Raw genomic sequence first — 23,828 nt, 5'->3', positions numbered from 1 at the left:
TCAACACTCTATTCCAGAATAAAAGCAGGGCAGTTATTCTGGAATAGCTATGCTGGTCAATTTCGCCCATGTAGTACTGAGTACTACTTTACTTCATGAAGAGTCCCATTGGTTGTGGCAACATAGGGCACAAAATCAGTAGATGATGGCTGAAATAACTGTGGATAAAGAGTTTACTAGTACTAGAGGTTGGGAAGGAAGGGCTCCCACCACTTACATGTGCAGTGACCTATGACACTAGCAATCACTTCTAGAGTAACAGGTAATCTGCCCACCTGTATGGTTTTCCCCTCTCTCCTTGTCCCTCACTTCATGCTAGTACCACAGGGGTATTCTGTACATCCTCCCAATGGTAGCTTTTCCTGCCCCTCCTTTACCTCAGCAGGAAGAGCAAGAATCACAAGAGCATCATGGTGCAAGGACAGCATACTAGCCATTTATACATCTATGGGGTTTGAGCTTCATTGAGGTTTCCAGTATTCCAAGTACATGAGCAACAGATCAACAATAAGAACTTACATTTGTTTTTCTGCGACACCGTGACAGGTTTAAATACAGGGAAACTCTTAGTTCATTGAAAGCTTTCATTTCTTCTCCAAACCCTTCCCGAGGAAACTTCCTTAAGGCATACTGATATCGCTGAGCTGCTTCTTTCATCTTCCCTTTCTATAGGTTTAGAACACAAGAGCTTTAGAAGTTGGATTTGTAAATTCCTCAATATTAATCTTTCCTATTTGACGTTTGCTAAATAGATGCTCTTCAAATGGAATCTATTTTTATACATTTTGTATTTACAAATAAGTATATATTTTTTTCAAAACAGGGATAGTTACTCAGATATTTACATTTAAATTATATACAACTGGTGCCAAAGCAGAGTTCTTCAGACACGTAAGGTCTTGTTGATAACACAACTTCTTGGTCTGGTATTTGATGTTGAGCAGTTTTACAAAGGGCAATTGAACAATTGGCTTAAAGTCTTAATAGCAAAACTCTAAAGGCCAGATGATGCCTTTAAGCCACACCTTTTATTAGGGGGGTGCCTACCTGTAAAATCTCAGGATAAACTCAGAGGAAGGACAGCCTATATCCAGAGCAACATACAAATGTAGATTCCAACACCTCCCAAATTCATTTAGGAGCTGGAAGTGAAACGATGAAGATGTCTTGCTGCTGTGTGATTTGCTGAGGGGTGGAGGGAAGGAATTTCAGGGGGAGGGAAGCGGGGACATCTTGAATTGCCTAAGAGAGATTGAAAAGTGAAGCTAACCTTCTCCAGTGACTACCAAAAATTTCAAAGTATTGGAAATTCTAAAAGAATCCAAAAGATATTCAGAGAACATCTATGTGGTTAGATAAATGTCTGTGAGAAGATGCTACTAACACTTCTTACAGAAGCAGAATTTAGATAAGGGCTAGCAATGGTTTTAATTAATAAAACTGAAATATTTTTCTTTTTAAAAATATTTTATAGTTAATTTCTTGTTTTAATAAACCTTTACTTTGTACTTTGGGTTAGACTAAATAATAAACTTGTTTTATAAGTTCTCTCATGGTGTGTCTGTTTATAAAAATAGGCCTACGTTTTCAAAAGAGACTAGTGATTGTGGGTACGTCAATTTTTAGGCACCCAACTTGAGATACTTGATCGGGACCTGATTTTCAGAGACTGTGCACTCAATTCTTTCTGAAAATCAAGCTCTTTTAAGATGCCTCAAGTTGGGTGCCTCAAAACCATCACTTCTGGAAATTTAGGCTATAAAGGAAAGCAATTAAAGGAGCAGGGAAGACTAATGTAACTGCCTTAAATATATGCTACTACAGCCTCATGAAGGCATCAGGGAGAGAACTCTTAGCCATGAACACTGTATACCAATGAAGCTTTGAATTTGAGTTCACTAGGCTTAGGCCATAGTGCACAAAACACAAGTCAGTAAAACAAATACAAAAATTAAAAAACACAAGATCAGCCCTTCCCCTAGGATCAGTTACACCTTTAAAATAACAACCCCTGAAAATATATAAAAATAAAATGGGTTTGAAATACATTAATTTAGGTCATAAGGAGCCTCTCACATTTTTTTCTGGTTTTTGCAGATGCAGAGTGGCAATAAAGATAAAGGGGCAGACGTTTGTAGTCCTTCCAAGGAGTAAAAAGAAAAGGAGTACTTGTGGCACCTTAGAGACTAACCAATTTATTTGAGCATAAGCTTTCGTGAGCTACAGCTCACTTCGTCGGATGCATACTGTGGAAAGTGTAGAAGATCTTTTATACACACAAAGCATGAAAAAATACCTCCCCCCACCCCACTCTCCTGCTGGCAATAGCTTATCTAAAGTGATCACTCTCCTTACAACGTGTAGGATAATCAAGTTGGGCCATTTCCAGCAAAATCCAGGTTTTCTCACCCCCCCGGCCCCACACACAAACCCACTCTCCTGCTGGTAATAGCTTATCTAAAGTGACCACTACTCTCCTTACAATGTGTATGATAATCAAGGTGGGCCATTTCCAGCACAAATCCAGGGTTTAACAAGAACGTCTGGGGGGGGAGAGGTGTTAGAAAAAAACAAGGGGGGTAACCTATTTCCCCTTGTTTTTTTCTAACACCCCCCACCCCCCCAGACGAATAACTAAATATTACCAATATTTCAATGAACAACTTGATGCATAGTAAAGGAAATCCAGGTCAAATCCTCTTATCCATTTTTTTCCAAGATCTGAGTGTTCCCAATCAATTTCTCTCTTACAGGGGAAGGATATTTACTCTCAAAGCTCCTTGGTTCCCATGCCCCACAACATGAGGGAAGGGGGTTGCATATAACTTATTAGCAATATTTTCATAAAGACAAAGCAGCAGGTGTTTTAACAATCATTACCTACCTTTGAGTAATAGCACACTTACAACATTCACAGTTAGCAATGAAATTAAGAATCTACCTACTTTGTACATTATGTTTCCTTCTTCCATCAACTTCTGCAGTAGAATAATCAGAATATCAGGTTTAGAAGTGGCCATTGCCCACGCTGCATTTCCTGCAAGTTAAAATGTTATATATTTTTCAAAGGACATTTCTGATATTACTAGAAAAAACCTCAGGGCTTGTTTCCAACATAGTTTCACACTCAAAAAGTTCAGTGGATATTCCACAAGTGATGAATGATTGTAGAAATGTTTATACATACAGAAGCCTGGTATTAATGGTTCAAAGTGTGTTTGCCCTGCTTTAGATCCCACTTCAGGAAAACACTGAAGCATGTGTTTAAGTGCAGTCCTAAATAAGGATGCTTTCCTTCACTGTGGTTTAAAGGTGCCCCAGACTCAGTAGCAATCACATACAGAAACACACAGTAGTAATAGCCACATAATTAACTGTTGAACCACAGGATAAATTACAGCTATTAATTAATTGCATTCCTCATGCATCTGACAACTTCACCTGCACTCTGCCCTCTAATCCGTTGCCCCCAGAACTGTTAATATTCCAAATCTTTGAACATTTTCAAAGAGCTGTAATTTAACACCAAACCCAAACATGGAATTTCTCCTCAGAAAAGATAAACATCTCATGAGTCAAGGATTGAATATTATCAGTTCTGGATTTCATGCCTTAATCCATGAGGGCTAAAAACAGGGCCTTTATGTTATTAGAAGGCCAGTAATCTCACCTCTCCCTATAACAGAGATATAAGGTTTTTGATTCTAGCCCATCCTAGTAGATAGTGAGATATGGAACCTTAAAATCAGAACAGTAGTGTGTATAGAAAAGCTATTTTAGACTGTAACTTCAGAAACCTCTAAAAATTATTTCTATCCTCCGAATCCTAACTGCAGAGTCCTGGTAACTAAGGCACCTGGTTTCGCAGATGGAAGATTAAAAATAATATCAATACAATTTTAAATAACCTCTGAAACAGTTCTAAAGTCGTTTTTCAGAACATTCTCCTACAGTGTGGTATAAACAGCTTTATTGGTACCCTTTTGGGATGACTTCATAATTCATGTCTAGCCACTAGTATGCCCTATTCCAAATAAATGTGGATAAAATCTTTACCATACCATCAAGTCTTCTGTATGTATTAAAAGGAAAAACCCCTTCTTGACCATTAGTACCAGTTTGCTTTCTTGAGGCTCTACAGCCTCCTGCTACAGCCAAGGTTCAAAGTGTTAAGAAGGGAAATACAGAAGTGGGAACAAAAAAATGATTGCTTGCTTAACACACTACATATATTTCATGCAACTGGACCAGCAAGCCTGGTACAGATTCATTGGCTTTAAGACATGTGGCTATCACCTGAAAAGAAGTGTCCAAAGTGCTTTGATCACCTAGCTCTTGAGCTATGCAGTGAGTTAACATCTGGAAAAGATTTTCATATGCTAAATACCTATTATACAACTATTTAAATTAATGGAAGCCCCAAAAGTTTATGAAAGTGGAATTTTTTATTAGAACCAAAACATTATGAAGAGAAGCTAGAAGCAACTAGGGCTGGCTGAAGATGATTTCCAAATGAAAAATCCCCTTTTGCACAATTAGAAATTTTCCCATGCAAAAATTTCTGTTTTCTGCTGGGAAAAAATCAAAATGACAATTCCCCAACTGCCTGCCTGGAAGGCTCAATTTCACTTTCTGCCTACAGGGAGAGAGTAAAATTGACAAACTTCCAGTAGGGCAGTCAGTAAGCCAAAAAAATCTGTTTTGGTTTGCCCAAAACAGAATTTTTGAGAATTTCTGTCTAGTGAAAAATTTAGATATTTACCTTTCACACCCCCACACCACCCAAAAAACTCTGAAATTTTCCCTGGGGCAGAAAATTCCCCTTTTAGGCCAGCTCTAATAACAGCCCCTATATTTAGGTTGCCTAATAGCTTGCATGACAAATTATTCTTGAGACATTTTCTTTGAGAAGCTCTCACCCCTCCCTTGTTTGCAGCATTATTTTGGTAACAGGAATGCCCTCAGACTACATAAATGGCTTTTTATTTTTCCCATAAAATTCCATTCAGCTTTTGCTGAGATATAAACTGTTAAAAAAAATCACCATTTCCGTCTCATGTTTGCATTCCTGAGAAAAATGCAGCACACTAAAATAACAACTGAATATAAAAATTCTAAGTCTGGATTGGCAATGCTGCTGTCAAATCAGCATCACCAGTTACACATACTGCACTGGGAATTCCCAGGAGCGGTCAGAGCACATGTAGTTGGTGGGACCTAGTTTGTAGCTCATGCCCCTGTGGCAGCAACATGTGGCAGAAGGAGAGAGCAAACCAGTCCTGGCCTCCTCCCTACTGCACCCAGACCTCGCACCTAGCCCAAGTGACTCATTCTCCCTCACAGCTCGTCTCAAGGGGTACCACATGGGGACAGAGCTCCCTTCAGTTCCAGGGGAAAGAGGTAAAGGAGGTAAGGGGGAGAGCATGTACACACTAAAATATTTAGATCCTGAAGTTCAAAAGGCAGCAATTTGGCTTGCAGTGTTGAGGGTTCAGAGTTTGAACTCTGATGATAATGGGGGTTGTTACATAGGATGCCACAGAATTTTTGTTTACCTTTCTCCTTTTAAAAAACTCTAGAAAGTTCCATACAAAAATCTACATTAAATGAATATTCTTAAGGTTGCAAAGTCATGCACTCAAAAATTTGGAAATACCAGAATTAGGGTTGCCCACGTAACAGTAAGTCAGCCCCTGCCCTTGTGCATAAGCATTTTGATTCAGTCTGTTAAATTAAATGTTCACTATGTTCAGCATTCAATGCACAAGGAGACAATTACAGTTGCATGGGAACCATAAAACTGGCATTTTCTAACTTTGTAGTCCTTGATTTGGCAACTTAGAGTTTTTTTAAAGTAGTTTTTTGTATATAATGTTTTATAGACTTCCATTCAAAAGGAATGTGACAGACTCTCTAAAACTCTGTTTTAGAAAAATGACAATTATTGCACTATAGCAGACATTCAATTCTTTCTCTTCTAAACAAAAACAACACACACAAAAATTGTGCTTTGACGATATAGGATGGGCTTACTAACCTAATTTGGCACCTTTTCTAAGTAGTGTGACCACTACCGACGTATTTCGACATCCAATTGCTCTGTCCAATGGACGCATTCCACTGTAGTCTACGTGTTCAATCACTGCACCCTTCTCTACTAAATACTGCACCTGGGAAAAGGAAGGAGACTGGATAAAAACCTTTAAAAACTTTCAGCATGGGAGGCAAAATAGTGAAGCCACTTCTTAATCCTACTTGGGAGTCCCCATTAAATAAAGTTAGCATCTAAAATACGTTCATTTCTCTTTTGTCTTTTGACCCCAGAAGGGAAGGGAGGAAAAGGCAATAGCCACATTTCTAACTTTACTGCATTAACTTCAGTAATGAATAATAATCTTTTCCCGTCTTCATGTCGGTAGAAAATATATACAAGACACCATAAGGCCAACAGTGCATGTTCACTCTCCCATTTGTACACATCATGAGCTTCAAAATACTGGTATGGCTGCTAGTGTCCAAGATTATAGAACTGGGATGAAAATATAGAGAAGCCCTGCACAGACCATATGTGCTTCAGGATAATTAACAGAGGTTTTGATAGCATGTCACAGTATGCTGTGACATTAAAATGACAAGTGTGAAACTATAGTACCAGAATTTGTTCTGATGTGTTTGGGGAAGAATGGCATACAAATACAATAAAGAAGAATGTACACAGGCTGTTTTTAAGTAACATTCACTTAGACATGGATTATTTAAAATGCCCAAGTTTAATTATATGCTTCAATTTTTTGTGGTAACAGACATTGGCTTTTTGGACTAACTGAAGAAAACTAAAGCAGTAATATTTATTAATTTCTATACCACTTATCTCTGGAGCAGTTTGATGCTGCAGTTAACAAATTAAGGGTATGTCTACACTGCATTTTAAAGCCCACATTAGGAAGTCTCAGAGTCTACAAACTCAGGCTTAAAACAAACAGCTATATATACATAGCAGTTGGAGCTGGAGCTTGGGCTCTGAAGTCTCAGGAGGAGAGAGAGTTTCAGAACTCAAGCTGCAGCCTGAACTCAAACATCTGCACTGCTGTTTTTGGTTCCGTAATGCTCGATCTGAGCTCTGAGACTTGGGACCACAAGTTTTAAAATGCAGTGTAGACATAAACTAAAACACAAAGTGGTAAGAACAGAACTGTAAAAGAGTAAAAAAAATGTCAAATGCTGAACAAAATAAATGCATCAGAAACTTCTGGTACCCAAGAGTAGCTGGAATTGACCCATCATTAACTTCTCAATAGCCATTCTTAAAGTGGGAAGTACAAGAAATCACAGTAATAGCCAAGTGGTTAATGGCCAGCGATATAGTTCCTTGAATAAGGAGCCTAACAATTGCTTTCTTTTGTATGGCTGATAGTGATTTAACCTGAAGGGAGGCATTAAGTATCCTTGCCATTCACAGCCCCCAGGTCCTGGCGCTGCTGGTTTGCTGGATAAGCTGTTCCACTACCTCCAACAGTCTATGCTGTTGGCTGCCACCTTGGCCCACAGATCAAGCTGCCCGGACATACAAGGTGAAAGAAGATGGTAACTCCTGATGCAGCTGTCTGCTAGACTGACTGGCAGTTTGAGCTGCTACAGCTGGTGACCAATCTTGTCCCAGAGATAACAGTAAGGACCTTTGGTAGCACAGGAGATATTAAGTCACACACAAGATGTAATGTCACCATCCAAACTGCGGAGTCTAAAGACTAGTTCCCTCTTCCTCTTGTTGCTTTTGGATGGGAATTCTGGATCTGAGGTGAGGTGCGTGTAGAAGCCGGCAATGGAAACTCTGGTCAATGTCCTCCTCCTGGCAGAGTGCTGCTACTACTGCTTTCCTACTACTGGAAATTCCGAGGATTCTGAAGTCATTTAAGCAGGAAAACTGTTCCAAGTAAATTATGTGTTTCTGAGCTTTATCACGCTGTTTTCAGCACATATGGACTCAGTGTTTTTCATGAATATAGTGTGGCAAATTGCTGGCATGATTATGATGGGTCCTGCGCTTCCTCTTTTTTGGGGGAGGGGGGTTTCAGGGCGCAGTTTCCCGCCCCTGAACTAGGGTATCTACTGTCCCACTAGTAACCTAAAAGGGTAGTGGAGAGGGAGGGACCCAGGCCCACCCTCTACTCCAGGTCCCAGCCCAGGGGCCCTAGGGATAGTGGCAAACCACTTGAATTAGTACTTCCTTCCCCTGGACTACTTCCCTCTCCTGCTCTTCAGCCCTCTCTCTGCACAAGCCGGATGTCTCTTTACCTAGGGTCTTTGTCTTCTAGCCAGCCACAGCACTTCTCCAAACTCTCCTCTGCTCCAACTCCTTCAAACTGCTCTCTGCTCCAACACCAAACCACTCTACTCCAACTCCTTTTCCTGGCTGCTTGAAGCAGGGGGGTTTTATCAGGTGACTGGCTTCAGGTGCTTTTAATTAATCTATAGCAACTTTCTTCCCTCTAAAGGGAATAAGGCTTCTCCTCATCCTGGGGCTTACATGTCTCTCCTATATCACTCTCCTGCTGCCTTCTGGACATGCTGTATCACAATAGACAGTACACTCAACACCCCTACCCTCCAAAAATATATAGTTAGTAAAAAAAAAAAGTAGCAATACTGGAACTTTAACATGCAAGAGACACACCAGTTAGAGGAAAAAAGAGATTTATTTTTAAACAATCTAACAGCTACGTTCCCACACAACGTGTGCTGGTTGGAAATATTTACTTCATATTTAATTTTTGTTAATGTCATTTAATAAGCCACTATTCACTGAGAAGTATATGTGCAAATCCTGAAATACCAATGTTTTTTATTACACAGTGTCTAATATAGTATGTCAACGACAGTACTTCCAAAAAGGCGCCCGACTGAACAGAGGGGTACACCCAAAATCCTACTAGGAGGCCTGAGGATTCCTTCTGCCTGTTAGAAAACACTCATGAGGAGGCTGAGCATAGTGCATTCCAAAATCCATTAACAACCACTCGTTCAAAATCAACTATGGGCTTGTGTAAATTAATTCAGATTAAGGTGGGGTGTGAATTTAAAGCACAATAGCTATTTCTGAGTAACTCCACATGTGGACCTTTAGAGGTTTGACTCTTCCTAAATAGCTATTCTGAAGCAACTGCATGGGTAGACATGCCCTAAACTGAGTAAAGGCTACCTCCATATGAGTAAGAGATTGAAAGCTCAGACTCTAGGTTTAATTGCTGGATTTGGTATAGTGCATGTCCTTTCCAGTAGTGTTCTGACATTATCTTCAAACCTGAAGTGAATCATCTCGTGGCAGGTAAGAAGAACATTACCTATCCATCCATCCAGTTAACTCCTAGAAGCGTAACTTCTGCCAGTTTGGCTTAATTATGTTTTATTGCTGAGAGCCTCACCTCATGCTTGCAAATTTGAAAAAGTTTAAATCATGGACTCTGAAGTTACCATATATTTGCTGTCTCAGTTAGAGACATCTTTTATTTCAGATTCAAATTAATCACTGCCCCACTGTAATACTTATATTATAAACTAAGGAAGGAGTGGAGTGCAGTGGATAGGGTACAGGACTGGAAGTGGAGACCTCAGCTGTAGTCCCAGTACTGAAGTGTCTGATTTGCCTTAGTTCATGCAGCAAATTTACCTCAACACATTAGTTTTCTGCACTTATAAAGACTGGATAGTAATGTTTATCCACCTTTATAGAGTGTTGTGAGATTTAAAGAAAAAAAGCGTAATGAACGCTACGTGGTACTATCATCATAATCATAAACACTAGCACATCAAGAATGCAGGATACCTACACGAGGATTAGAGAAAGTGCTCTTTATGATACAGAAATGAACCACTCGATTTCAACCTTCATGCACCATTATTTTCTTTATATATCCCTTTCATTCAGGGTCTTTGCTCAACGTTGTTACCCAACCTGGGCATCGGCAGGCTATTTTAAAAAGAGTTACAGAGAGACAAAGAGAAAGGATATTTTCCATGGTCTAGCAAACTTTTTTGTTTTGTTTCCTTTCTTTTTCTTTTAATTCCAGTAGATCGGATGTACAAACTAGGTGTTTTTCTTACAGAGATTTAAGATAGCCGTTATGAAATATTACAACATACTGTAAAACACAAGGGCAACAGAATAGGTTACTCACTTTGTGCAGTAATTGCAGTTCTTCAAGATGCGTGTCCCTACGGGTGCTCCACTTCAGCTACGCATGCATCTCTTGAATCTTGTTCAGATATTTTCTGCTAATACTGTCCATTCGGCCCAATCATGTGCCCTATGCTTCATTGTGCCACACACCGAGGCTATATAGGAATATATGGGCAAACCGTCCTCAGTTGCTTCTCCACCTGGACATCCCATAGAGAACTGTCTGAAGCAGAAGGGAAGGAGGGTAGGTAGTGGAGCACCCGCAGGGATACACATCTGGAAGAACCACAGTTACTACACACGGTGAGTAACCTCTTCTTCTTTAAGTAGTGTCCCTATGGGTGCTCCACTTCAGGTTGCTTACAAGCAGAGGGAGCTTCAGAACGGAGTCTAGAATTGAAGGCAGTACTGTAGTACCAAGTTTAGAAAATGTATGTACTGAAGCCCTCATAATAGCATAACTCAGATACTGGCACATTCTTGAGTAATGCTGTGGATGTTGCTGGTGATCTGGCAGAACGTGCTCTCACCCTTTGTGGGGGATGAACAACGGTTGCATCATAACAAGTAGGGATGTAAAAGTTTAACCAATAAGCATTAGACTTATCAGTTTTGGTTAATGATTAAACTCCGCTGCTGCCCTGGGGGGCCAGCAGCCGGGACTCCGGCAGCAGAGATCCCTAGGTGTGGGGATGGGCAGCGAGGCCCTGCATAAAATGTGGCGGTGCTGCAGCGCACACACACATACACACACACACACACCCTAGTTCCCCAGTTAGATAGAAGAAAGGAGTCTCCCACAGAGTGGTGGCCTACTCCCCAGCTTGAGCAGAATAGAGGGCACTTCTTGTTCCTGGAGATGGCAAAGAGATCCATGTCTGGAAGTCCCCATCTTCAGAATAGCTGTGAAGAATTTGAGAGTGTAGCTCCCATTCTTAGTCCCGGGAGAAGCATCTGCTGAGAATATTGGCTGTGGTGTTTTGACTACCTGGGAGGTAGAGAGCTGAAATTTGGATCTGATGGGCTATACACCAGTGCCATAGTTTCATGGTTGGGGATCTTGCTCCTCCCTGTTTGTTGATATATTGTTGATATACATGCAGGACACGTGCCCATCATGCCCGTGATTGATTTGCCCCAATTAGAGATAGAAAATGAAAGCAAGCGTTCCTGACTGCCCTGAGTTCCAACAGAATGATGTGGAGACTGGTTTCCTTAGACGTCCATCTGCCTTGAGTCATCAGAGCATTGAGGTGCGCTTCCCATCACAACAGTGCATCTATTGTCATAGTTACTGATGGAGCTGGGTGACAGAAGGGAATGATTGCACAGATGTTGAGTTGATCTTTCTACCAGTCCAAGGAGTTGCTCACTTGAAAAGGAACCGTCACATGCCTGTAAGGTGTCTCTGGCTGGAAAACAAGTCATTCTAAGACAACCCTGGAAGCAGACACATAGCCTTGATCGATCAGTCATGGAGGTGCAAACTACCATGTGTCACAAGAACTACAGACAGCTCCTTATCATGCATTGAGGGCTCCCAGAACTGTGCCTATCAGAGGGGCTTATGAATCTTTCTTTGGGAAGGTACGTCCTGGCTGTCAATGAGTCCAAGGATGCTCCTATAACTGTATCTTCTGTACAGGGATTAACATGGTTGTTTTACATTCAATTGGAGACACAATTCCGGGAAAAGAACAAGGGATGTCTGGATGGAAGACAGCACTGCTTTGTAGGAACAACCTTTGAGTAATCATTTGTTGAGGTACAAGATGACTAGGATTGCTTCTCATCTGAGGTAAGCAGCCACTGCCGCCAGGACTTTTGAGAACATCTTTGGGGCTGAAGGAAAGAACTCTTTACTGGAAACGATCCCGGACTATAGTGACACATAGGTATTTCCTGTGTGATGGAGGTATCGTTATATGGAAATAGATATCTTGTAGGTCGAGGGCCAAAAACCAATCCCCTCCCTCTAGTGAAGGAATTATAACTGTCAGTCACCATTCTGAACTTCTGAGACTTTACAAATTTGTTTAAAAGTCTTAGATCCAAGATCAGTCTCAATCCTCCATCCTTCTTTGACACAAGAAAATACTTTGAGTAAAACCCTCTGTCCTTGTGAGGAGGTGGAACTGGCTCTACTGCTCCATATTGAAGGACAGAGTTCATTTCTTGTCTCAATAAAAACAGTGAGCGGGGTCTGTAAAAAGGGATGGGGAAATGGGGAGGGAAGCAGGGAGGGAGGGTCATAAAATGGACGCCATAGCCCAATGTTATGACCTACTTGTCCGTAGTGATCCACCTTCCAGCATGTTGAAAATGGGAAAGAAGGTCTCTAAAAGGTGGGGGGGGGAGGAGGTGGGCAAATGGATGAAGCTGTAAAACCAGAGGCATGCGAGGATTCAATCTCTTGACTGACCCATCAGAACTATTGCTTTGAAGATGACTGAGTGCTCATGTAGTGCAGGTGAATGGCACTCTCTCTGTGGAATTAAGTCTTTTTCTGGGATGTTCAGGGGATCTACGGAATCCAGAGAATTGAGCAGGACACTATCTCTGGGCAGTTTGTAACCTACTAAATCTTCTCTTATTTGTACATGACCAGCAATCGTAAAGTAGACCTAGAGTCCTTTAGTGTGTGTGTAAGGACTCATACCTCGTCTCTGGAAAAAAGCTTATGACCGTTGAAGGGGAGGTCCTCAACAGTTTTCTGAATTTCTCTCAGAATCCCTGAGAGTTGGAGCCAAAATGCCCTGTGCATAACAACTGCCATGAAGATGTTCCTGGCAGTAGTGCCCACAGCATTCAAGGATGTTTGAAAAGAGGTTTAGGCCCCGTGAAATGAGGGATTGGAATTGTTCCCTATGTTTCTGCAGCAGATGTTCAATAAAGGCTGTAAATCTATTATAGTTTGTAAAATTATATTCGGCCATGATTGCCTTTTTCTTCATGATCTTAAATTGCAGGGTTGCGGATGAGTAGAACTTCTATCCAGAAAGGCCCAGTCTCTTTTGGTCCTTGTCATATGAAGTAGACTTTCCAGAAGTGTTACTTACCATGCTTATTTATCACATCCACCACTAGGGAGTTTGGGGGGGAGGGGAGGGGAAGTGGGAGAACATAAGGGAACATAATATTTCTTACCTGCCTGTTTACATGTTGGCAGAACGGTAGCAGGTGTCTGCCACACAGTCTTAATGGGATCCAGGAGCACCTTTTTAATGGGTAACACCACCCTGGAGGGTGTTGGTGATCATAGGATATCCAGCAGCTTGTGCTATGAATGGAATCTGAAGCATGTCAGCTACTCTCTTTAGAAGGTCCTGAAACTGATGGAAATTGTCGGCCATGGAAGGTGGTGGGGGCATAACCACCTCATCTAGAGACAAGGATGAAATAGGTGTTTGAGAAGTGGCCTGCTGCTCCTCAGATATCTCCTCCTGTTGGGGAGAGGGGTTTTTTGGGGAGGAGAGGACTGTACAGTTCTCGCTTCCTATGAGACAGCACCTGTTGTGAATTGCTGCCAATAAGCAGCCCAGGATCTCAATGTAGTCATGGGGAGCGGGGACATATGGAAGTGCAGGTGGCATCCAGGGTTGGTTCCACCATCCTCGTTGCCAAGCATGATGATCTTCCTTATGACCGTCAAAGAATGGGTTCCTATAAGGCTATGTCGGAGAACCTTATACAGAAATAGAAGAGACTGACTGGAAGTCTTCTTCATCCTCGTCAATCTCCTCCAATGGGGGAGTACACACAGAAAAGGTTGAGAGTCCTTGAGTACCAGAGGACGATGGTGATCTGGAGATCGGGGTGTCAGAACCAAGAGATACTCAGTACCCATGAGGAGCAGGGACTTCATTTAGTCAGTTACAGACAGGTCCTTAGCGTATCAGAATTCTTGTGGTACCAAGTAAGGGATTGGTATTGACGCAGTAGCCGAAGCAGACTGTAAAGCTGATTGGGGCAGTACCAGTGCAGGTGCTGATGTGTGTGGCACCCGGGCTTGCTCAGTACCAAGGATGCTGAATGGATAGGTACTGACAGTGGGGCTACGCCAGATGGTGCCAGTCCAGAGTGCTTATGATTAAGGCTACATTTTAGTCATGCGTATTTTTAGTAAAAGTCATGGACAGGTCACAGGCAGTAAACAAAAATTCACAGCCTGTGACCTGTCCGTGACTTGTACTATATACCCCTAACTAAAACTTAGGCCAGGAGTGCTCAGGGGGGTGGAACCAGCCCAGGGGCACAACAGGTGCTGGGGGTGGTGGGGTTTGTCCGGGAACCCCGCTGGTGCTGGGGGAAGGCAGGTGGCGGCGTGTGGCCTCGGACCCTCACTGGTGCTGGGGGTCAGGGAGGGTTGGCAGGCCCCCTGCCTAGCTCTGTGCAGCTCCCCGGAGCAGCAGCATGTCCCCCACCACGAGTGCCGGTTCTGCAGCTCCCAATGGACTGGAACTGCAGCCAATGCGAGCTGCAGCAGCAGTGCTGGAAGGCACGGGCAGCACGCAGAGCCCCCGACCCTTCTGCCTAGCAGCTGCAGGGACACCCCCAAGGTAAGAGCCACCCCACATCCCAAACCCCTGCCTCAGCCCTGAGCCCCCTCCCACATCCTAACCATGGATGCTGCTGGCCCACGGGCTGCCTCAGTGCTCAGGCAGCCCTGGAGTCAGCCACACCAGCCGTTGCAGAAGTCACAGAATCCATGACAGATGTGCAGCATGATTGCTCTCCTTGTCCCTTCAAGACGGTACAGAGGCCCTGTCAGAGCCGTCTCTCTCCTTCGAGCTGTTGGACTTTCCAGCCCTGCCAGTCCCAGAGGAGGAGTCCTTTGCCTCTACTGTACTGAGCCAAGAGGTAGAGGTTTCCAAGACCATACATCTTGCAGGGGACCTGGGTCTTTTAGGAGCTGGCTCCTTAAGGTAAGAGTCCTCTTTCTTGAACTTTCCCTGAAGTCTCCAAAAGCCTCCTTTCTTAGGGGAAGCCTGCAACCAAGGTCTAAAGGGCACTGGATCTGTCCAAAGACAGAGGCACAGGTGGGGTTGGGTTTCCTGACCTGACTCAGGGATCGTCTATGCTGAAAACTTACATTAACACAGCTACATCTCTCAGGGGTGTGAAAAAAACATACCCTGACAGACGTAGCTATGCTGACCTAACTCCCAGTACAGACAGTGCCAGGTCAGCAGAAGAACTCTTCCATCAACCTACCTACTGCTTCTTGATGAGGTGGATTAAAGACAGCAACAGATGAGCCCCTCCATAACTAATGAGTGTCTATACTGAAGTGCTACAGCAGCACAGCTGCAGCTGTGCCGCTGTAGCGTTTTAAGTGTAGATGTACCCTCAGAAGTTGGTCAAAGGGAGCATTCTACCATTAGCAGTCTCAGCTTAATCTCCCTGTTCTTCCTTGCCCTGGATTTTAAGCCAGGCAAAAGTTGCACTTCCGGGAGACATGGGACTTCCCCAAGCAATGGACACAGAGTGGCTGTTGCTAACAGACACAGTCTCTCATCAGGAGAGGGAGCCCTGTCAGGAGAATAAGGCTCCCTTAGGGAGAGAGAGAGAAAATAACAAAACAATCCTCTCTCTAATTATAACTAATACTAAACAAACTACAGTATAAACTGTATATAAGATAGCTGACACACGCTCAAAGTGGACATGCTAAGACTCCATCTCAGGCTGAGACAGCTGAGAAGGAACTGAGGACGGTTCACCCATGCATCCTTATGTAGCCTTGATGTGTGGCACGAGGAGGGCTATAACAGAAAATCTCTGACCAAGGGCTCATGAAGCGTATATGCACCTGAAGCGGAGCATCAATAGGGACACTACTTGAAGAACACTGGATTTCTAGTACAATTATCTAGGTACTAAAAATCTGTTGGAAAATGTTTTTTCTGCATAAACACCTGCACTGGTGTCCAGGTCTAAATGATGTAAGTAAAGAGGCTTAACTTCCTTCTTAACTATTTGCCTACACTTCTTCCATTAACATTTTGATTGACAGGTTCCAGTTCAGACTGTGAAAGTTTAAAGTGGGCTTAGAGGATTTTCTACAAATTAACCTTACTTACAATATCAGAATCTCCATAAAAAGCTGCCAGATCCAAGGGTGTTCGTCCATTCTTGTCCATCTGATCTATTGTTGCACCTTTTTCAACCAAATATTGAACCACTCCCCTATGGCCCTTTAGGCAGGCCCAACTGAGTGCTGTCAGCCCCTCTTTATCCAGGGATGAAATGGCTGCACCTGAAATAAAATGCAAATGGTTTTTTTAAAAATTAAAGTTCCATGTTTAACTTTTAAAATTAAAACCAAAATTTGATGTGAACTTCAAAATATGAGTAATAAAAAAACCCTTTCACGTCCTCTAATCTACATCAAAATCTACAATAAAATAAACCTTATTGTATAGTCCGGCATACCGTTTGCAAAGAAGATATGATTGAAAACAATCAAAGTACTTGATGCTGAAAAATTATCTAACTTGTGTACCTGTAATTAAATAGACAGAAAAATCCCTCATGCAATTGTACAATTATTGATTTTACCTTTGGAAAGCAGAAATTCCACAGTGCTCAAGTGTCCTTCGCTAGAAGCCACCATAAGTGGTGTCCTGCCTTGCTTGTCACTTAAATTCACATCAGATCCGTGCTCTAACAGAAGTTTAGCAATCTGAAAACACAATTTAAACTTAGATAAGCAGTTTAATTTTTAGAAATGCACTAATGGGATGTATAATGTGTTATTTATATTCTGTCTGATAATTCATGATGAATTTAAAACTCCAACAGTTTGCAGTTCTAAGTCTAGTATTTTCCACTCTGCTAGGGCCACTTTGTGCCCTGTTGCAACACACCACCAAGTGTAGCAGGCCAGGGGAGAATCCCCCCATAACAGGTTGATCTTCCATTAGTACAGCACCAGCATAATAGCTCCTATGCTGCCTCTGCTCCCAGTTTAGGGAGCACAATTTTCTAGTTCAGAATGATGCAGTAATTTCAAGTGCTTTGTCCCATCTTAAATAACTCAAGTGGTGAGGTTTTCCTTGGGAACTAAGTATGTCTGAACACTTGCACCAATTTATTACATGCATAAAGATGGAGAAAGAATTTTAAAATTCAGGAAACATCTCCCATAACCATTCATTTTATTCATGAGCATTTGTCACACCTGCCAATGTCCCTGCCGCACTGCACAGAAAAGTGGAGGGATTCCCCTCCTGTTGGCTCTTGTCACAACAGCTCCATGTTCAAGCAGTAACTCGCATACTTCCAATTTCCCTCTTCCTGCAGCAGCTGTCAGGGCTAAAGAAAGTCAAAAGAAATTATTTCTTATTCACAAACTTCTTTTAGCTTTGGTAAACACAGCCTCTTATGGAGAAAAAAAGAGCAAGTTTTTCAACTAATACCACCTCTGTGCAGTATTCACAGCATTCTTATCAAATTGTCTCCAGATTCAATTATTCAAACTTTTTCACTGACTTTTTTTTTTAATCCCCCTCACCCCACATTTATAAAGGCAACTTTGTGTTTTCTACAGAGCATCAGGAAGAGCAGAACTAAGATGGGAAGTTAAAGCACCGCAGTATACTATGACTGAGGAAAAGCTAAGTCTCAAACCCACTGATTAAATCATGTACATAGCTTGCATAGAAGAAGAGTGTTTATGGACAGAACAAAACAGTTAGATCAACCAATTTGATAAGTCCATTATATTTCATTTTAGGTTAATCATTTTATTAAGATAGGTGAGCTGAAACCTACTGGACCATGCGTCTCTCGGAGGTTTATAGAGCTGATGGTCCTGTTAGTGAATCCCAGGACTATCACAGCTTCTCAGAATGTTGCTTATTCATTGACTGACAGCACCACTATTTATTGCAACCACTAAGCAGCAGATAGTCAACATTTCCCAGGAAGTTTGTATGTCTCATATAACTGGGTTTCTTCCTGATGGATGAGTTAAAGCTGTTTTGTCTATTTCTGCAGCAGACTGCATGGGAAAAGTTACACTACCTCTTTAATAAGGGTTTTGATTCTTAAACTTGACCATATTTGTTTTAGGCTTCAAATGACTTTTGCCAATGCATGTTAACATTCTAGCTAGTCTCTTGTTAAAAATATTTTAGAATAGTACAAAAGATTACAATATTCTCAACTCTTGATTTCTACTAGATTGCAACCTCCTTGCAACTTTGGACTGATATTGGTGTGATAGATCATTAGAGCATTGGCTGGTCTATGCACAGAATCCAATAAACAGGTGCACTGAACAGCAATTTGGCACTGGATTAAAACATTCTGTGGGCACATGCATGTGCCTTTGTGATTGATCATCCTTACACAACATGGTAGCATGTGAGTACAAGCAGCATAATTACAAAACTGTTGCTAGGACCTTTATTACAGGCATAGATAAGGTGAGCATCACTGTACATTTGCATGCATTGTTCATGGCTTATATTGAGGCAGATAATTCCTATCTATAGGGAGCTATAGAGTTTGTAATCCCTGTCAGCATCATGACTTTAAAAAGAATAGTTTTGCAGTTAGGCTATCATTTAAACAACTCAATCATATTTTCCCATGGTTTATTATGCTTTTTCACTTCCACTGTGACACTCTTTGAAGCTTGAAAATAAAATATTTTCCCATCATGATTTTGTTCTCTTCCATTTGGCACACATCAGCTTTTTTTTGTGTGTTTTAAATGAAGCTTGAAATTAACAGGTTTTGTTGTTGTTGAATTCTTTGTACCAGAATCACCAGTGATGTAAGCACTGTTCTGGAAATAGTGCTTCTTAGCTAACTTCAGCTAAAACCAGCAAATGATTCACCACCACACATAGTGCTTCTATCTAAATCCAGCATAAAGAGTTAATGCACACTTTGTTCAGTTGCTCAGTGAAAAAATAGTGAATTTCTTTTCCTTGTTTAAAAATAATTTTCAATTAGAAAATATTTAAATACAGTATTTAAAAACTTGCACAAAGGTGCCGAAAAGTAATAAAAGTACAATCACTGCAGGATGTAGTAAATCTGTTTTTAATTTTTAAAACATCTGACCTACATACCCACCCCTCCAGTTTACAGATACCTATTTTAAAATCAGACCAAATGTTTTGGTCTAAACAATTTGACAGTTCTTCTTGAAGATCTCTAATGTACAGATAGAACTGTCGAGTTACTAAAAAAGCAAACAAAACCACCTTTTTAAAAACAGACTTCACATTTATCTCACTGTCACTTCCAGCTCAAGTTCAGGGTGTAACTCTGAAGTTATAGCAACAACTTGACTAAAGCATACCATATTCGGCCACAAGCAAGACTAAAGAATAGCACTACAGCAAGCTAAAACAAACAATATCATGGCAAAACTATGTTCAGGAATTCCGAGTATTCTACTGAAAAGACCACCTCTGATCTGCCTAATGTACTCTGCAAAAGCTCAACCCACTCTGCCTTAATAAAAAAAGGAAAGAATTTAAATGAGCAGCTAAACAAGCAACTGATGCAGAATGGAAAATATGAGAGCAACCCATTAGGCTGAAGGAAAACTAATAATCTGGCAGATCTTTGGTCTACAGCCAACGATGTTAGATGGAAAATAATTGGGACGGAAAAAAGGTTTTTTGTTTTTTTTTTGGTCTGAAACAAGACAGACACAAAGTTTGGAAATCTATATGAAAACATGATTATAAATGGCTGCCACCAAGTGCACTATCCAACATGTCTGATACAAAAACCATTTAACATTGTATTTCAAGGTCATTCAAGTTTCCTTAAGATGCCAATAATACCTACTGAAGCACACAGTTGTGTGTTGGACTTTGACTCTGGAATTTTATCCTGTAAAGATCACCATTTGTCTTGAGAGCTTGATTTGTTTTAAACATCATAACAGGTACATGCAGACTTTCACAGCCTACAAAAAACTGCTTCCTAAACGAACTTTATATGTAAGTATATGCATAAAAATATTTACAGTTTTCAACACTAGGACTGTTTTTCAATATGTTTCATTACCTCAGCTTTAATGACACTTTTAAGGGGCTTTCTTGTATTTCCTTTGTAAATTCATTTTCAGAGGTTTATATCTTGACCAAGAATCTGCTTTCAGCTGACATGTCCTTGCACATTACTCTCACCACATAATCAGTCTCTCTGAATCCCTCTATCATCTCCCCCTCTTCCACGATATCCACTTAAAACCTCGTCTCCTAACTTTAAGCCATTCATTCACACTACACCACTCTTAAGAATCCATTTTTATGTTGCCCTTGACCCTCCCCATCTCTCTTCTTTGCCAGTGATGCCAGCTTTGTGTACGGGAAATCTGCCCGCCCCATTCCAAACTGATCTGGATTGCTAGTACTCTTTTCGCTCTTCAGATTCCTTCCTCAAGACCCACTTCTGCCATGATAACTATATATAAAAAAGTTTTAAAAAATCAGCCACTGTATGTTGCCTAAGCTGAGGGGCCTCCAGGAAAGTCATTAATTACAAAACTATACAAATATATTATTCTGTTATTAAAAAATATATAGTTGAAGGCCTCCCTCTCCCACCATCCTTTATATGTTGCTTGTCTTCTTTGGTGCATGTCTGTCTTTGTGTTTGTACAAGCACAATGAGACCCCAATAATAACCAGGCCCCTGTATGCTATTGTAATATAAATATTGACTAATTTGCTTCATCCCACAAGCAATTATCCCTCTTCCCCTTACCAAAAGTTGGAAAAAAATAATTTTGCTCTTTAAATTTCAAGTAAGCAATTAGAATTAAGTTTGATCCAGCTGATGATGCAAGTATATTACTAATACATATTTATAATGCATTTCAAAATCTTCTTATAGTGCTGATATGAAAAGGTGCCAGGTTGGAGGCCTTCATTTTCTAAGGTTGTCATTTAGCCAGAAAACAAAAACAGAACATATGCACTCCCCGATGTGACTCGGCTCCAGCCCAAAGACACCTCTCACTTAACCTCTAAAGATAAGTGAATAATTTAGTGCCCATACATATTCAATCCTCAGCACTTTTCAGAGATGAGGATGGCAGTTACAGTGGATTTATGTGATGTGGAAAATTTCTATCCTAACAAAATCTTATTTAGTTCTGACAGAAAAAAACTCTATCTCCTACTACACATGCAAAGGGCAGAATGAAACAGAGCTGGTGATTAAACATACTACAGAAAAATCCCCACAAAATGTATTTCACTTAGAAACTCAGATTGGCATTACTGGCGTCCTTTTTGGTTTTAAGATAAAATAAAAAAATGAAGATAGGATAAAATTACCTTAATGGCACAATGATTTATATGAAAAATACAAATATTTATACAATACTAAAAAATTTTGCTGAATAATTTTACGTTAAAGGACAAACACCAAAAAGCAATGACATTTTGCATTATGGTTCAAAATCTGAGTTGACATTTTGCAAAAAGATGTGAATTTGATCAGAGTAAAAACATTTCAAATCTAAATCTTCTGTTTTTACTGGGTGTTAAAATCAAAATTTAGTTTTAAATATAGATCTCTACCTAAATCATACTGCACACTTGCAAATTATATAGATAGATAGATAGATAGATAGATAGATAGATAAATAGATATAAAAATATAAATATAAATATAAAAAATAAAAGCCACTATGCTCAGAGCCCTTTACAAAGGAAAAGAAACAAGGTGAGTTAAGGATTTTGCATGTCTATGATTTTAAAAAGTAATAAAAAAAGAAGACCCCAAGAGAAAGAATGAGATGATACTTTGTTATATTTAGTTTTATAGTGTGTGAGCATGTCTGAAGTAAAAGAAATAAGGCCCTGCAATAACCACCACTTTTTGCTCACAGAGACAATCAAGGATTTTCAAGGTCACATACTAAATCAAGTTATTTAATATTCTAAGGCTATTTTCATCAGCAACTCTTAGAAGTCATGTCAATCAAACACCACTTGTACAGTAGTTTGCCACATGCCACATTCTGTGACCTCAATCCTAGAGCCTTCTTTAAGAAGAGATTGACAAATTAATTGACATTAATATTTTCAGCCTTTTATTGGTAGAGTGGCACAAGTGATAATTATATGTCCCTCCATTATTGTTCATTTTCGGCTTTTATTCCAATCTCATTATTAAAACATTTACTGAATTTCATCCTCTGATGCTTGTGATCAATTCTCACCTTATGAATCCACACTACCATGTTTTAAATCCACACTTTACATATTGAGCTGAAAACTAAAAGCGATAGAGTCACATGAGAAGTCATTTAGTTTCACATTTTTTATTATACTTATTTTCAACTCTTTTTGAAATACTGAAGGATCATAAAGTTTTATTTCCATTTGCCAGCCTTCTGCTGAAATTTATACAGAAGGTCACAGATTTTGCAATGGGGCACAAATGCTTTTCAAAATCTAATTTTAAACAGAGACAGCAGTGAATAAAAGAAAAACATACAGTAGCTATTTAGAATCTGAAAGATATGTTCAACAGGTTATAAAATATTTTACATTGATACAGGAAGTCCTGAGTTCTCTCGCTGGTTCTAAAAAATAATGCTAAAACAAATTTGCAGCCTAATCTGATCGGTAATATCGCTTCACTAAAACGAGTCCTTCAGATTACAGGCTGCCACACACTATCCCACTGTTGGGCATACGTTTGTGATTAGTGAATGAAGGCACACCATTTCTGTCTCAATTTACACTGAGAAATTTCAGGTCTCACACACTAGTGTGCAAAGGTCAGGACCTCTTCTTAGACACTCATGAACTGCATTACACGAACTGTGCCCAGGGTTCTTACAAAATTAACTGCTATTTAAGTCTATTATTATAAAGACATGTAGCAGCTGTAGCTCTTTAGCTGTGATTAGAATAAAATCCTTCAAATCCAGACTGCTTACACAGCCACCCTATAGTTTTACTCAGCTGATTAACTCCCAACTGGTTTGTCACTAAACTCTTCATTTAATTTAACCATCTCCATAAGATAAATTCCTTTGCATTGCAGGTATAGGAGAATTAATTAACTAAATCAAAGGATGACATGATCAAAATGTTCTAAGAGGTTAATCCATTTTGAAATGTAAGAACTGATAAGCGCACAGTTCCTCATGCTTTAGGGCACTCAAAATATATAGAGAGATATTTTATTGATTTGACACTAAGCAATCTTATGTGCTTAGACTGTAAACTCTTCAAGGCACGAACTGGGTTTTCTGTTTTGCATATTTTGCAGACTGTTAAAAGCTGTGTACGTCTACAGTGTTAAATAGAACTACAGCAATATGGCAACTTAAAATGCCTAGTCCATCACAAAATACAAACTGGACAATATTGTAATAAGATTCTCAGGTTGCCAATACACTTTTAGACATATCAGGTGGTTTAAGATACTAAACTGCAATGCAAAGAAAAAGAGGCAGAGATACCAGCTGGGGAAGTCAGAGGGTACAGAGTACATAGGTGCTTGCAGAGAGTTTCCAGAAGGTTGAAAGAGAAAAGTGGGGGGGGGGGGATTGCAGACATATAAATACAGGATAAAGAGACAGATGTGAGGCCCAAAGGGAAAGAGTGTGGACAGAAGAGAGACTGGGAAGACAGAGCAACAGCATGAAAGGGCC

General features: G+C 40.4%; 1 protein-coding gene across 6 annotated transcripts in view; it reads right to left on the bottom strand.

Annotated features, from left to right (window-relative positions):
- TANC1 (tetratricopeptide repeat, ankyrin repeat and coiled-coil containing 1) overlaps positions 1-23,828 on the bottom strand; it is a 200,435-nt gene that overhangs the window by 4,400 nt on the left and 172,207 nt on the right. For all 6 annotated transcript variants that reach the window (XM_074967381.1, XM_074967382.1, XM_074967385.1 and 3 more), the window contains 6 exons: positions 17,361-17,494; positions 16,739-16,862; positions 16,261-16,436; positions 6,038-6,170; positions 2,946-3,037; positions 520-666 (listed from right to left, as the gene is read on the bottom strand). In XM_074967381.1, the coding sequence (XP_074823482.1) occupies positions 520-666; positions 2,946-3,037; positions 6,038-6,170; positions 16,261-16,436; positions 16,739-16,862; positions 17,361-17,494 (806 nt within the window). The remainder of the gene's footprint in view (positions 1-519; positions 667-2,945; positions 3,038-6,037; positions 6,171-16,260; positions 16,437-16,738; positions 16,863-17,360; positions 17,495-23,828) is intronic.

The sequence above is a fragment of the Natator depressus genome, chromosome 11 (genome assembly GCF_965152275.1).
Source record: "Natator depressus isolate rNatDep1 chromosome 11, rNatDep2.hap1, whole genome shotgun sequence".
In the NCBI taxonomy this organism is placed as follows: Eukaryota; Metazoa; Chordata; order Testudines; family Cheloniidae; genus Natator; species Natator depressus.
Note: the sequence above shows the minus strand (reverse complement) of the source record. Positions and strands in the feature narration are given on the sequence as shown.